The sequence below is a fragment of the Mirounga leonina genome, unplaced genomic scaffold (genome assembly GCF_011800145.1).
Source record: "Mirounga leonina isolate KUSES-001 unplaced genomic scaffold, KU_Mleo_1.0 Mir_173, whole genome shotgun sequence".
Taxonomy (NCBI): Eukaryota; Metazoa; Chordata; class Mammalia; order Carnivora; family Phocidae; genus Mirounga; species Mirounga leonina.
The window spans coordinates 52895222-52912763 of NW_023270447.1; the positions used below are offsets into that span (position 1 = coordinate 52895222).

At 37.5% G+C, this 17542-nt stretch overlaps 1 protein-coding gene across 2 annotated transcripts in view; it reads right to left on the minus strand.

Annotated features, from left to right (window-relative positions):
- ZFYVE9 (zinc finger FYVE-type containing 9) overlaps positions 1–17542 on the minus strand; it is a 192798-nt gene that overhangs the window by 48936 nt on the left and 126320 nt on the right. For both annotated transcript variants that reach the window (XM_035018558.1, XM_035018557.1), the window contains one exon: positions 16134–16289. In XM_035018558.1, coding sequence (XP_034874449.1) covers positions 16134–16289 — 156 coding nt within the window. The remainder of the gene's footprint in view (positions 1–16133; positions 16290–17542) is intronic.

Genomic DNA, 17542 nt, shown 5'->3' on the forward strand with positions numbered 1-17542 from the left:
AAAATCGGAACTTTTATTTATTTATTTATTTATTTATTTTTAAAGATTTTATTTATTTATTTGAGAGAGAGAGACTGAGAGAGAGAGCACATGAGAGGGGGGAGGGTCGGGAGGGTCAGAGGGAGAAGCAGACTCCCTGCCAAGCAGGGAGCCCAATGCGGGACTCGATCCAGGGACTCCAGGATCATGACCTGAGCCGAAGGCAGTCGCTTAACCAACTGAGCCACCCAGGCGCCCCTAAAATCGGAACTTTTAGAAGTCAGTCTGCTGAGGGACGTCACTCCGGTGGCTAAGCGGGGGGTGGAACCCTCACAGGACAGAGTGGTCTCAGGACCCTTGGGGTCACAGAAAGACCGGGGGTGCCTGAGTGCGGCAGAGCTCCCAGGTATCAGAGCGGGGAAGCCAGCTGCACAGACGGAGCCGAGGCGCGGACTCTCAGCTTGGGGTTGCCATAAACCGTGATCCACGGCACAGTCGGGCCACTGCTCCTCCAGCAGGGACCCAACAAGCGGCAGATCCGGGGAGACTCACCTTTTTCCCCCGGGGAGGAGAGGCGCGGGAGCGCACTGCAGGGATCTGCTGGGTTTGGAGACTCCATACGGGGTCGGGTGCCAGAGATAGAAACGCACGGTCACAGGCTGGGTGAGCACGGAGTGCGCCCAGAGACCGGGGAGATGGGAGTGACTGACGGCTTTTCTCTGGGGGCTCACTGAGCAGCAGGGCCCGAGTTCTCGGCTCCTCGGAGGCGGAGATTGGGAGGCCGCCATTTTCACTCTCCGCCTCCATAGCTGTACAGAAAGCTTGCAGGGAACAAAAGCTCCCAAGAGCAAACCTGAGCAGATTACTTAGCCCGGACCGGGCAAGGGCGGGGCAATTCCGCCTCCGGCAAAGACTTTTGGAAACCATGGCAACAGGCCCCTCCCCCAGAAGATCAGCGAGAACAGCCAGCCAAGACCAAGTTTACTGATCAATGAGAATGGCAGAACTCCAGCGCTGGGGGAATAATGCACATAGAATTCATGGCTTTTTTACCATGATTCTTTAGTCTTTCAAAGTTAATTTTTTTTAACTGTCTTTTTTTTTTTTAATTTTTCTTTTTCCCTTTTTCAACCAACATCTTATCAATCCCTTTTTTAAAAAAAATTTTTTTTTATTTTTCATTTTTATTTTTCATTTTTAGAGTCATATTCTACCCCTTCATAGTAGTTATCCGTATTTTTGGCATATGTATATAAGTTGTTCTCTCTTTAAAATTTTGAGAGAGTTTCTTCTAACAGATCAAAATATACCCTAAATCTCTAGTGTATGGTTTTTGTCTACTCCCCTGCCTGATCACATTCTTTTTTTTTTTAAATCCCTTTCTTTTTTCAAACAACTTCTTATCAATTCCTTTTATAAAATTTTTTATAATTTTCATCTTTACAGTCATATCCCATCCCTTCATCATATCAACCCTTATTTTCGTACATATATAAGTTTTTCTTTCTTTAAAATTTTGGGAGGCACTTTCTTCTAACAGACCAAAATACACCCAAAATCTAGTGGGTGGCACTGATCTATATACCAGCCTGATCATATTTGATCACATTCTGTTTTTTTTGTTTTGTTCTGTTTTTGTTTGTTTTTATCTTTTTTTTTTTTTCTTTTTCTTTTTTCTCTCTTTCCCTTTCTTTTCCCACTGCTTCAGGTCTTTCTGATTTGTTTAGAGTATATTTTCTGGGAACGTTGTTACCCTGTTGGCAGTTTGTTCTCTCATTAATCTATTCTCCTCTGGACAAAATGACAAGACGGAAAAAATCACCTCAACAAAAAGAACAAGAGGTAGTACCGACTGCCAGGGACCTACTCAATATGGACATTAGTACGATGTCAGATCTAGAGTTCAGAATCATCACTTTAAAGATACTAGCTGGGCTTGAAAAAAGCATAGAAGTTATTAGAGAAACCCTTTCTGGAGAAGTAAAAGAACTAAAATCTAACCAAGTAGAAATCAAAAAGGCTATTAATGAGGTGCAATCAAATATGGGGGCACTAACTGCTAGGATAAATGAGGCAGAAGAGAGAATCAGTGATATACAAGACCAAATGATGGAAAATAAAGAAGCTGAGAAAAAGAGAGATAAACAACTACTGGATCACGAGGGCAGAATTCAAGAGATAAGCGATACCATAAGACGAAACAACATTAGAATAATTGGGATCCCAGAAGAAGAAAGAGAGAGAGGGGCAGAAGGTATAATGGAGCAAATTATAGCAGAGAACTTCCCTAATTTGGGAAAGGAAACAGGCATCAAAATCCAGGAAGCACAGAGAACCCCTCTCAAAATCAATAAAAATAGGTCAACACCCCAACATCTAATAGTAAAACTTACGAGTCTCAGAGACAAAGAGAAAATCCTGAAAGCAGCTCGGGAGAAGAGATATGTAACCTACAATGGTAGAAACATTAGATTGGCAACAGACCTATCCACAGAGACCTGGTAGGCCAGAAAGGACTGGCAGGATATATTCAGAGCACTAAATGAGAAAAATATGCAGCCAAGAATACTATATCCAGCTAGGCTGTCATTGAAAATAGAAGGAGAGATAAAAAGCTTCCAGGACAAACAAAAACTAAAGGAATTTGCAAATACGAAACCAACCCTACAAGAAATCTTGAAAGGGGTCCCCTAAGCAAAGAGAGAGCCTAAAAGCAACAAAGACCAGAAAGGAACACAGACAATATACAGTAACAGTCACCTTACAGGCAATACAATGGCACTAAATTCGTATCTTTCAATAGTTACCCTGAATGTAAATGGACTAAATGCCCCAATCAAAAGACACAGGCTATCAGATTGGATTAAAAAACAAGACCCATCAATATGCTGTCTGCAAGAGACTTATTTTAGACCCAAAGACACCCCCAGATTGAAAGTGAAGGGGTGGAAAACCATTTACCATGGTAATGGACACCAAAAGAAAGCTGGGGTGGCAATCCTTATATCAGACAAATTAGATTTTAAACCAAAGACTGAAATAAGAGATGAGGAAGGACACTATATCCTACTTAAAGGGTCTATCCAACAAGAAGATCTAACAATTGTAAATATCTATGCCCCTAACATGGGAGCAGCCAATTATATAAGGCAATTAATAACAAAAGCAAAGAAACACATTGACAATATAATAATAGTGGGGGACTTTAACACCCCCCTCACTGAAATGGACAGATCATCTAAGCAAAAGATCAACAAGGAAATAAAGACTTTAAATGACACACTGGACCAAATGGACTTCACAACATATTCAGAACATTCCATCCCAAAGCAATGGAATACACATTCTTCTCTAGTGCCCATGGAACATTCTCCAGAATAGATCACATCCTAGGTCACAAATCAGGTCTCAACCGGTACCAAAAGATTGGGATCATTCCCTGCCTATTTTCAGACCACAATGCTTTGAAACTAGAATTCAATCACAAGAGGAAAGTCGGAAAGAACTCAAATACATGGAGGCTAAAGAGCATCCTACTAAAGAATGAATGGGTCAACCAGGGAATTAAAGAAGAATTAAAAAAATTCATGGAAACCAATGAAAATGAAAACACAACTATTCAAAATCTTTGGGATGCAGCAAAGGCAGTCCTAAGAGGCAAGTATATAGCAATACAAGCCTTTCTCAAGAAACAAGAAAGGTCTCAAGTACACAACCTAACCCTACACCTAAAGGAGCTGGAGAAAGAACAGCAAATAAAGCCTAAACCCAGCAGGAGAAGAGAAATAATAAAGATCAGAGCAGAAATCAATGAAATAGAAACTAAAAGAACAGTAGAACAGATCAACGAAACTAGGAGCTGGTTCTTTGAAAGAATTAACAAGATTGATAAACCCCTGGCCAGACTTATCAAAAAGAAAAGAGAAATGACCCAAATCAACAAAATCATGAATGAAAGAGGAGAGATCACAACCAACACCAAAGAAATACAAACAATTATAAGAACATATTATGAGCAACTCTATGCCAGCAAATTAGATAACCTGGAAGAAATGGATGCATTCCTAGAGATGTATCAACTACCAAAACTGAACCAGGAAGAAATAGAAAACCTGAACAGACCTATAACCACTAAGGAAATTGAAGCAGTCATCAAAAATCTCCCAAAAAACAAAAGCCCAGGGCCAGATGGCTTCCCAGGGGAATTCTACCAAACATTTAAAGAAGAATTAATACCTATTCTTCTGAAACTGTTCCAAAAAATAGAAATGGAAGGAAAACTTCCAAACTCATTTTATGAGGCCACCATTACCTTGATCCCCAAACCAGACAAAGACCCCATTAAAAAGGAGAACTACAGACCAATATTCCTGATGAACATGGATACAAAAATTCTCACCAAAATACTAGCCAATAGGATCCAACAGTACATTAAAAGGATTATTCACCACGACCAAGTGGGATTTATCCCTGGGCTGCAAGGCTGGTTCAACATCCGCAAATCAATCAACATGATACAATACATTAACAAAAGAAAGAACAAGAATCATATGATCCTCTCAATAGATGCAGAAAAAGCATTTGACAAAGTGCAGCATCCTTTCTTGATCAAAACTCTTCAGAGTATAGGCATAGAGGGTACATACCTCAATATCATAAAAGCCATCTATGAAAAACCTACAGCGAATATCATTCTAAATGGGGAAAAACTGAGAGCTTTCCCCCTAAGGTCAGGAATGCGGCAGGGATGTCCACTATCACCACTGCTATTCAACCTAGTATTGGAAGTCCTAGCCACAGCAATCAGACAACAAAAAGAAATAAAAGGCATCCAAATCGGCAAAGAAGAAGTCGAACTCTCACTCTTTGCAGATGATATGATACTTTATGTGAAAAACCCCAAAGACTCCACCCCAAAACTGCTAGAACTCATACAGGAATTCAGTAAAGTGGCAGGATATAAAATCAATGCACAGAAGTCAGTGGCATTCCTGTACACCAACAACAAGACAGAAGAAAGAGAAATTAAGGAGTCGATCCCATTTACAATTGCACCCAAAACCATAAGATACCTAGGCATAAATCTAACCAAAGAGGCAAAGGATCTGTACTCAGAAAACTATAAAATACTCATGAAAGAAATTAAGGAAGACACAAAGAAATGGAAAAACGTTCTATGCTCATGGATTGGAAGAACAAATATTGTGAAGATGTCAAGGCTACCTAGAGCAATCTACACATTCAATGCAATCCCCATCAAAATACCATCCACTTTTTTCAAAGAAATGGAACAAATAATCCTAAAATTTGTATGGACCCAGAAAAGACCCCGAATAGCCAGAGGAATGTTGAAAAAGAAAAGCGAAGCTGGCGGCATCACAATTCCGGACTTCCAGCTCTATTACAAAGCTGTCATCATCAAGACAGTATGGTACTGGCACAAAAACAGACACACAGATCAATGGAACAGAATAGAGAGCCCAGAAATGGACACTCAACTCTATGGTCAACTAATCTTCGACAAAGCAGGAAAGAATGTCCAATGGAAAAAAGTCTCTTCAACAAATGGTGTTGGGAAAATTGGATAGCCACATGCAGAAGAATGAAACTGGACCATTTCCTTACACCACACACAAAAATAGACTCCAAATGGTTGAAAGACCTCAATGTGAGACAGGAGTCCATCAAAATCCTAAAGGAGAACACAGGCAGCAACCTCTTCGACCTCAGCTGCAGCAGCCTCTTCCTAGAAACATCACCAAAGGCAAGGGAAGAAAGGGCAAAAATGAACTATTGGGACTTCATCAAGATAAAAAGCTTCTGCAAAGCAAAGGAAACAGTCAACAAAACCAAAAGACAACCAACAGAATGGGAGAAGATATTTGCAAATGACATATCAGATAAAGGGCTAGTATCCAAAATCTATAAAGAACTTATCAAACTCAACACCCAAAGAACAAAGAATCCAATCAAGAAATGGGCAGAAGACATGAACAGACATTTTCCCAAAGAAGACATCCAAATGGACAACAGACACATGAAAAAGTGCTCAATATAGCTCAGCATCAGGGAAATCCAAATTAAAACCTCAATGAGATACCACCTCACACCAGTCAGAATGGCTAAAATTAACAAGTCAGGAAATGACAGATGTTGGTGGGGATGCGGAGAAAGGGGAACCCTCCTACACTGTTGGTGGGAATGCAAGCTGGTGCAGCCACTCTGGAGAACAGTATGGAGGTTCCTCAAAAAGTTGAAAACAGAGCTACCTTACGACCCAGCAATTGCACTACTGGGTATTTACCCCAAAGATACAAAAGTAGGGATTCGAAAGGGTACGTGCACCCCAATGTTTATAGCAGCAATGTCCACAATAGCCAAACTGTGGAAAGAGCCTAGATGTCCATCGACAGATGAATGGATAAAGAAGATGTGGTATATATATACAATGGAATATTATGCAGCCATCAAAAGGAATGAGATCTTGCCATTTGCAATGACGTGGATGGAACTGGAGGGTATTATGCTGGGCGAAATAAGTCAAACAGAGAAAGACATGTATCATATGACCTCACTGATATGAGGAATTCTTAATCTCAGGAAACAAACTGAGGGTTGCTGGAGTGGGGGGTGGGGTGGGAGGGATGGGGTGACTGGGTGATACACACTGGGGAGGGTATGTGCTCTGGTAAGCGCTGTGAATTGTGCAAGACTGTTGAATCTCAGATCTGTACCTCTGAAACAAATAATGCAATATATGTTAAGGGAAGAAAAAAAAAAAAAAGAAGATAGCAGGAGGGGAAGAATGAAGGGGGGGAAATCGGAGGGGTAGACGAACCATGAGAGACGATGGACTCTGAAAAACAAACTGAGGGTTCTAGAGGGGAAGGGGGTTGGAGGATGGGTTAGCCTGGTGATGGGTATTGAGGAGGGCACATTCTGCATGGAGCACTGGGTGTTATGCACAAACAATGAATTATGGAACAGTACATCTAAAACTAATGATGTAGGGACACCTGGGTGGCTCAGTTGGTTAAGCGTCTGCCTTCGGCTCAGGTCATGATCCCAGGGTCCTGGGATAGAGTTCCGCATCGGGCTCTCTGCTCTGCGGGGAGTCTGCTTCTCCCTCTGCCTCTCTCATGAATAAATAAAATCTTTAAAAATAAATAAATAAATAAATAAAATAAAACTAATGATGTAATGTATGGGGATTAACATAACAATAAAAAAATTTTTTAAAAAATTTAAAAAGGCAGTATCAAGTGCTGGCAAGGATCCAGAATAACTGGAACTTTTCATACATTGTAGGTAAATGTATAAACTACACTACATACATACATCCAATCATGGATGAATCTCAAAAGCATTATGCTAAATGAAATAAGCCAAATACAAATGTGTGATTCCATTTATAAAACCTTCTCGAAAATACCAAACCATAGGGAAAGAAATCAAATTGATAGTTGCCAGGAGCAGAAGTTAAGGGGAGGGGATTAAATACAAAGGGACATGAAGCAAGGTTCAGAGATGATGGAAATATTTTTTATGCTGATTTTCGTGGTGGTTACCTGACTGTATCTGTTAATCTACACTCACTAAACTCTATGTCGGAAAAGGTGAATATTACTGTATATAAATTATACCTCAATAAACCTGACTACAAAAATTCAGAGAACTTTAGTAATAGACTTGCACAAAATTAAGGATAAAAAGAAAATCCTAAAAGTCCAAGAGCGAAAAAAAAAAAAAAAAAAACTAGACTGAAGATGCCAAAAGACAATGGAGTCATATCTTCAAAGTACTTGCTAAGGGGAGGTAAAACGAAGAAAGTAAGGATTGAGAGAACGGAGAGGAAAGGGAGGGGGGAAATATCTGTTAACCTAGAATTTTGTAACCAATGAATTATTCAAGAGGGATGGCAAAATAAAAAAATTTCAGATATACAAAGGCTAATGGAGTTTACCAAGCAGAAAGATTCACTACTAGAACTAATAAAAAGAAGTATTTCAGCAAGAAAAGCAAGTCCAAATGGAAACACAAGATATTAAAACAACAGATATGGAGAAAATATAATGGCAAATTTAGTAATTTTGATTGAACTGAATAATGATAGTGATCTTTGATACTAACAATGAATACTGAATTGATAAATATAAATAAAAACATATTTTTCTTCTACAACAAAAGGCAAAACAAACTATAGGCAACAACAGTAAGACTGGTGAACATACCAGATGAGTAAAGTATGTTTTAGGTCTGTGTCATGCTTAGGAGGATAAAAATTCTGTGTGGGTGGCAGAATTCTGTCTGCCTCCTGGCATATATGCCTTGTTTAATTCCCTCTCCTTGAGCGATGGCAGCACCTATGAACAAAATGGAATGTACCCCCAGGTTAGGTTATTAATCAGTGGGCTTGGAGTTAATCAGTGGGGAGATTATCAGCATGGGCTGATAAATCTAGGTCTAGGGGTCAGAGATTCAAAGCATAGACATATATATACTCCTGCTGACCTGGAAGAAAGGAAACATCATTGCTGTAAACTATCCATGGAGCCAGGAAGCCATGGAATTGCAGGCTCCCAAAGCCAACAGATATGAGGAAAATGGGGATTTGCAAGAAAATGAACTCTGCCAACAACCAGAGGACCCTGAGCTCCAAATGAGAAACCTCACCACAGCTGACACCTTGAGGCACGGTTAGCAGATGATTCATCTAAGCTGTGCCTGGACTCCTAACCCATGGAAACCGTGAGATAATAAATGTGTGTTATTTCAAGCTACTAAGTTTGTCACTTAGAAATACATCAATAGAAAACTAATACATACTGAATAACTTAACTGTTAGAAAAAGGTCATAATTGAGAATGTATGTTAAAAAAAATAATGAAAGGAATCCCCAAGAGAATACTAGTATTATAGAAACATGGGTGAAAGAGATAAGCAGGGACATATTTGTCACAGAAGACAAAATATGTATAGCCAATAAATATATGCTCAGCCTCATTAATAATTAGTGAAATGCAAATCATACTGAGATACTATTTTATATCCACCAGATTAGCAAAAATTAAAACCCTGATAATATCAAATGTTGGTAACTCTTATACGCTGGGGATGGGGACACATAGATATAAACTCGTAAATTACTCTGGGCAATAGTTTGACATCATCTAATAAAGTCGAAGATATCCATACCCTACAAACCAGCAATTCTACTCCTAAGTGTTCATGTACAAAAATTTTAAAGAACATGTCTGAATAACATAAACTGGTAAGAACAGCAAATTATTCATCAGAATTAATAAACTGTGGTAAAGTTATATAATAGGTATAAAACAGTAACTGAAAATGAATGGACTGAAACACTAGAGCTATGAACAAATGTCAGAAACATATGGTGGAATGAAAAAAGCAAACTACATAAAATATATACAGTGTGATACCATTTGTATAAAGTCTAAAAACATGCATAACACAATGTATTATAATACTTAGTGATGCAAAACATTTGTGATAAAATTATGGAGAAAAGCAAGAAAACTATAACACAAGATTGAAGTCAGTGGCTGCCTAAGGGCTGGGGAAGTTTGGAAGGAAGATATAATCAGGATTGGTCATTGATCAATGCTTCAGTGGGTTGCTCATTTTTATTTCCCAAGTTGAGTATTTTGTTTATGGGTGGTTATTTTGTTGTTATGCTTTATAACTTGCATAATTATTAAAATATATATATTTACATTCTTTTATATATACCAAACAATTTTTTAAAGATAAATAAAAAAGTTTAGAGGAAGAGATTACTTCTATCTGAGAGGATTATTAGGAAAGAGTTCGTGGAGAAAGTCATCTTTGAATAAGACTTAAGAAAACTGATAGGATTCAGATAGTTGGGATAGTACGAAATAGCATGGTGATGGTGAGGCACCACGATCACGGGTAATGAAGTAAGAAATCATCAGAGTATATAAAGAACCGAGAAATGTTTAGTTTGAGAGACTACTAGTGGAAATGAGACTAGAAAATAGAATCAGATTACACAGAGTACTGAATGCCAGAGTACATGTTTTATTCTAAAGGCAATACAAAACCCATGAAGATTTTTGAGTAAGAGAGGAAAACAACCAGAGATTAACTCCAGAAAAAATAATCTGGTAGATACAATTCTCATTTCATTCAAATCCATGTTCTGAATGTTTGTCTGGGGAAAAAAAAGTACAAAACATGGAGGAAGGGAGGAGAAATGGCAAGAAACAATACACAACCTACAATCTCCCATGGCACTATAATAACCACAAGGCATCCCAAAACTCTCAGGATGTTATTACTCACAAAATGTAAATTTCCCCCTCACTGTGGAAAACATAAGCAACTATGTATGACCAAAAAAATTACAGATGCTAAATAAACATATATGGATACATATATATATATATACACGTTATTATTAAATACATGTAGTTAAGATTAAAAACTCATATGAAATTATAAAGGAAATTCATTCAAGGGCTTCTAAGGGTTTTCGAGTAATTTATGGCAAAGTAATCACCACACAAGTGACAGACTTCTCAAATAGGATTTCACATTCAGGAAATTTAAGACAGAATTTGCCGATTCCACACAATGTGCTACACAGAAGAGAAAAAACACTAGGATCATTTCAGAACACTTAAAAGATGTTTCCACTTATTTAAAAAAACATGGTGAAATTATATATCAAGTTACTACCTTGATGATCTAAAAGCAGGATTCTTAATAAAACAGGCATAACACAGGTATTATGCATACCTGTTTTTTAAAACTGCTGTACTATTAATATATACACATAGAAGCAATAGACATAATGTAAAGAATACTGGTCTGTGAGCCTTAGTCCTAATTCTGTCACCATCTAGGTCTGTAATTTAGATAAGCCTTTAACACCTCTCATTTTCCTCATCTAAAAAACAGAGTTTGTACCAGATGATCTAAGATACCTCCTAGTCCCAGTATTTTATGAGCTGTGAAATGATTCCTACTTGAGGAGAGACTCTTATGGCTTACTTGTTTATGCCTCTGAAATGCTTTTTACTCAGATATACATGCACATGCCCTCATCTGTATTATAGATAATATTTAAAACAGCTTACATGGGTTATAGTCTGACCTCAGACTATCACCATTACTTTACTATCAGTTCAAAGTAATTTTGTTGTAGAATTTTTGCATTTTAATTTGATAGTTCAAAATGAATTCTACTGATATATAAGGATAATTCTGAAAAGTGAGTAACCACTTATGGTAAACATATATTTTAATGACTCATGCAATGATTCACAGCCTTTCCTTGTTGGTATTTCTCAGAGTTCCATTCACATCTAGTCTCCTCTCACTGACCTATCCCATTCATAACCATTGTTTCAACAATCACATAAATGCTAGGTCTCCCAATCTCAGACCTACTTCCTGAGGTCCATATCCATATATTCATTGTCCATTTATATATCACCATCTGTTGTCAATATTTCAAATTTAACACTGGACAAAGAACGAATCTCCTGCTCCTCTGCCAAATCTGTTCTTCTTCTATTTATCATCTCGATGAATAAGAACAAAGTCCACTCAGATGTCCAAGGCAGAAATCTGAAGCCACTTGCCTCTTCTCACCCTTCACATCCAGTTAGTTACCAAATCCTATTGAACTGAAACATCATTGTCTTTTATTTCTTCTCAATATTCTTTGCTCCCACTGATATTAATTACTTTATTAAACCCTGATAATTTAATTTCTTGCTGGATCCTGACAATAGCTTTTTTAAAAATCAATTTTAAAAGAACAAAGTGTTGGTGAGGATATAGAGAAAAGCGACCCTCTTGCACCACTGCTGGGAATATAAATTGGTGCAGTCACTAAGGAAAACAGTATGGAGGTTCCTCAAAAATAAAAAATAGAACTGGGGCGCCTCGGTGGCTCAGTCAGTCAAGCGTCTGACTCCTGATTTTGGCTCAGGTCATGATCTCAGGATCCTGGAATCGAGCCCCGCACTCCACAGAGTCCGCTTGGAATTCTCTCTCTCTCCCTTTCTCTCTGCCCCTCCCCCCACTCACACTATCTCTCTAAAATAAATAAAATCCTTAAAAAAATAAATAAATATAAAAAACAGAACTGCCACATGATCCAGCAATTCCACTTATGGGTATTTATCTGAAGAGAATGAAAACACACCCCATGTTCGTTACATCATCATTTACAATAGCCAAGACATGGAAACAATCTAAGTGTCCATCAACAGATGAATGGATAAAGAAAATGTGGTGTGTGTGTATATATATATATACAGACACACAATGGAATATTATTCAGCCATAAAAAAAGAAAATTCTGTCATTTGCAACAACATGGATGGAACTTGATGGCATTATTTTAAGTAAAATATTGAGGTCAGAGAAAGACAACATGATCTCACATTTATATGTAGAATCTAAAAAACAAACAAACAAAAAACCATAGGACTCCTAGATGCAGAGAACAGACTGGTGGGGAAGGATGGGGGTTGAGAGGGTGGGTAAAATCAGTGAAAGAGGTCAAAAGGTACAAAGTTCCAGTTATAACACAAATTAGTACTGAGGATGTATGTACAGCATGGGAACTACAGTTAACAATACTGTATTGTATATTTGAAAGCTGCTAAGAGAGATCTTAAAAGTTTTCATCAGCAAGAAAAAGATTTTTGACTATGTATGAAAATGGATGTTAACTAAACTTACTGTGATCATTTCACACTAAACACAAATACCAAATCATTATATTTTACATCTGAAACTAATGTTACATGTCAATTATATCTCAACAAAAAAATGTTTAAGTCAATCTTACTGGGGTATAATATCATGCAATAAAACCCAGAGATTTTAAGTATATAGTTCAATATAGTTTTGACAAATGTAAACATTCGTGTAATCCCTATCACTATCATCCCTATCCTATATAAAATATTTATATAATCCCAGAAAGCTCCCAGGGCCCCTCTGTAGTCAGTTGCAACACCTGCACACCCAACTCACCCCGGGCAAATAGTGATCTAATTTCTATCACCACAGACTCATTTTGCCTGTTCTGGAGAATCATGTAAATGGAATCACGTAATATGTACTTTTTTGTGCCTGGCTTCTTTTGTTCAGCACAATGTCTGTGATATTCACCCATGTTATTGTATATATCAGCAATATATAAGCAGTATTCTAGTGCTTATCTACTATAATATTGTTTACCCACTGTTACTGCTTCTTAACTCTTACCTGCCACCATATACAAAGATTTTGATCCATTTTCATATTGCTTCTGAAGTCATCTTTCTAAAATGCAAATCTGATTCTGTCACTCATTTTTTCCAACTGTTCCTCATTGCCTACACAATAAAGGATGGACCCCTGAACAATAGTTTCATGAACCTCCCACGCTTTAGCCCCTAATTCCCTCTCAAAACCCACATGAATATACAATTGCTTGGACCCCCAATGCCATTTCTCTGTTTATTGTTCTTATATGTGAATACATCCAAACTGAGGAGAAAACTAAGTGTTTCAGGTCATTTCTGGAAATAAATTTAGGTCCTGAGTATTATATGGCCTGAAGGTTCTAAATGACTTCATATTAACCCCATACATTTTGGAATTGACACAGTAAATATCAAAGTATACTTCATAGGTATGTCGTCAGTTGTCGATGTACTGTCTTGTCCTTATGTAATATAACACCTAAATTATCACAGAGACTAAAACATAAAGGCATAATCTTTTATGGATAAGCTATAATCACACTAAAGATGCAATTTTATATCCTGCTTTTGTACTTAATTCAAGAGCATTTTCTGTGTTGTTACATTCTATTCATAAATATTACTTTTAATGGCTAAAGAATGCTCTAAAATTAGATGCATAAAATAGATGCATTAGATGCATAAAATAGAGCAAAATTAGATGCATACATCTAATCAGTATAATACAGTTTTAAACCTTTCACCTATAGCTGGGTATTTAGGTTACCTCTAAATTTTTGTGTTAAATTTAAGTAATGCTGCAATAAACACTTTCATGTACAAAGTATATTTTACAATTTAGATAATTTTTTTGGCATAGAATCCCACAAGGGGAATTACTGCATTTGGAAAGTATAAATAATTTATTGGGTTTTTTTTTTAAAGATTTAGATTTTATTTATTTGTCAGGGAGAGAGAGGGAGAGAGAGACAGAGCAAGCACAAGCAGGGGGAGTGGGAGAGAGAGAAGCAGGCTCCCCAAGTAGCAAAGAGCCCGATGCGGGACTTGATCCCAGGACCCTGGGATCATGACCTGAGCCGAAGGCAGCCGCTTAACCAGCTGAGCCACTCATGCATCCCTAATTTATGGTTTTTTGGTTTTTTTTTTAAAGATTTTATTTATTTATTTGAGACAGAGAGAATGAGAGACAGAGAGCATGAGAGGGAGGAGGGTCAGAGGGAGAAGCAGACTCCCTGCCGAGCAGGGAGCCCGATGCGGGACTTGATCCCGGGACTCCAGGATCATGACCTGAGCCGAAGGCAGTCGCTTAACCAACTGAGCCACCCAGGCGCCCCCCTAATTTATGGTTTTAATGTATTTATAAAATATCACCATGTAATACATGAAAATAATTTTAATACCCTGGTCAACCTCACTCCCCTTTCCAAGGCTTGTTCCTCAGAGGCAATCTCTTCTATTATTCATTTGTTGTAGTTATTATACTACTCTTTCCCTATTTGTCAACCACAGATACTGTTTTTTACTTCCTGTTATGATAATGAGAATTTAGTTCAACTACACCGCTTCTTACCTCCTCTGTTAAATCAGAGATTAACTTTGTAATGCCAAATAATACACATAAATATTTCTTCTTTCTCAACATATAATAGTATGTCTTTTTATTAGTTATCCTTAGTCTTTTCCAGTAGCTATGCATTTACTTTTACATTGGTAGGGCTAACAATATTTATAATTTATTTTGAAACCATAATAAAGTTGCCCATGCCAGTGGTTTTTTTAAAATTTGAAAATTAAATAAAGAATATTTATGATTATGATTATATATTGTTAGCTGAAGAAACAAGTAGTAAGTTATGATTATGCTTCCTTCTACCAGGTACCAATATCATGACCCCTAAGCCACTCAGAGAAAAATATTCTTACATCATGGTCAATGGATTATCTTACAACTTTGATTCCAGCCTTTATAAAATAATAACAACCACACCAGGTAAAGTACTAAAATTTATATTTCCTTAAGCCTTAGCAAGTTCTAACTTGCCGCTGATACCAAAGTCCAATGCCAGGCTTCCAAATTTATAACTATTATTTGGCATCTGAGTCCAAAAATTTTTATCTTTTTTTTTTTTTTTAAAGATTTTATTTATTTATTCATGAGAGACAGAGAGAGAGACAGAGGCAGAGGGAGAAGCAGGCTCCCCGCGGAGCAGGGAGCCCGATGCGGGACTCGATCCCAGGACCCTGGGATCATGACCTGAGCCGAAGGCAGACGCTTAACCGACTGAGCTACCCAGGCGTCCCTATCTTTTTTTTTTTTTAAGATTTTATTTATTTATTTGAGAGAGAGAGGATGAGAGACAGAGCACGAGAGGGAAGAGGATCAGAGGGAGAAGCAGACCCCCCGTTGAGCAGGGAGCCCGATGTGGGACTCGATCCAGGGACTCCAGGATCATGACCTGAGCTGAAGGCAGTCGCTTAACCAACTGAGCCACCCAGGCGCCCTTTTTTTTTTTTTTTTTTTAAGATTTTATTTATTTATTTGACAGAGAGAGAGCACAAGCAGAGGGAAGGGTAGAGGGAGAGGGAGAAGCAAGCTTCCCGCCGAGCAAGGAGCCTGATGCAGGGCTTGATCCCAAGACCCCAGGAACACAACACAAGCAGAAGGCACACACTTAACCAACTGATCCACCCAGGCACGCCTCATCTTTTTTTTTTTTTTTTTTTTTTTTAAAGTAGGCTCACACTCCAGCTTGGAGCCCAGTGTCGGGCTTGAATTCATGAGATCAAGACCCGAGCTTAAGTCAAGAGTTGGACGCTTAACCAACTGAGCCACCCAGGCGCCCCCCCAATTTTTATTGTCTTATAAGGAGTGCAGACTAAGTCATAAAGCATTCCCACCTGCCAGAGCATCCCGATAAAGCTGCACAAAATGATTAAAGATATCCTTCGGCAAACACTTTTCATCCGGTAAACACTGTAGAAGAATGACTATCTCAGACTGACCCACTGCATGCATTCCCTTGGTTGTGAAACACCAGCACTTCCTGTTCACATCTATGAATGGAATAAAAATATAAAAATAAAGACATTCTTTTCAATCCTTACCTTTAAAAAATGCACAGAAATCTGTTAAAATACAGCAAAGAACAAAATCGGTCATATTGAATCTGTACAATTCAACTGTAACTATAAATGAACTGAGCCAAAGAACTACTGTAGAAAATAAAACATACGAATGCCTCTGGCTTAAATGGATACTTAGAAAAACAATGGGAAGAGAAGTAAAAGAAGTAATAGTGAAAGAAAATGCGCTTGCAACTTTTAACTCATTATTGAAAGAAAACATTTCATTAAAAATAAATTAAATAAAACTAGGTATCCTAGGGCTATAATGATTAAAGAATATATCCCCCCACCTGTATTTTTAAAAAATTCACTAAATAAATAAATAAATAAATAAATAAATAAATAAATAAATTCACTTTACCAAGAGAAAAAATTACTTATGTAGAAACAACAAAAGCCAGTATTATAGCTTTGGATTCAGGTTGTGGGCTAAATACACTTTTTAAATTTCATCTGTGACTGAAAGACTCTAGCTTTTTATTTTGTTTTTTTAAAGATTTTATTTTTAAGTAATCTCTACACACAACATGTGGCTTGAACTTTACAATCCTGAGATCAATAAAGAGTTGCATGCTCTACTGTCTGAGCCAGTCACGTGCCCCAAGATTCTAGCTTTTTAAATTATAGTCCTTTATGGGAGAAAATTCTAAATAAACAGCAACATGATTTTACTTGGTTTCATCCTGTAAAAAGTGGTGAAGGAATGGCTTTTCTGGACTATTTACTTCCACTTCTTCACCTTAAGGCATTGTAGAGTCCCAACAGCACAAGCCTATGTAGTTAAAAATTATGTTCAATCTTTGACACTTTTATCATTTGTACTCCATACATAATAGGATCCCCAAAGGAATTGAAATAAGATTCAAATATATAGATATCACAGTGTAAATCAAAACTAATAAAAGTTCCCTTTCTTTCACTTTGGGAATTGTTTCTTTATATACCTAAACAGGAAGCACCCAATACAACTGTATTAAGATGGTGTACACTTCAGGAATTCTGGGTTAGCTATTTTCTAAATGTAACTTATAAACTAGATAGGGTAAATAGAAATTTCACAAATTATTTTAAAACTTAATCCTAGAAGGAAAGGGGGCAAGCATTAATAACTGGCCAAATTTACAAGGGTACAATTAACAAGCAAACCAGAGCCTGCACTCTTTAATACAGAACCTCAAAGT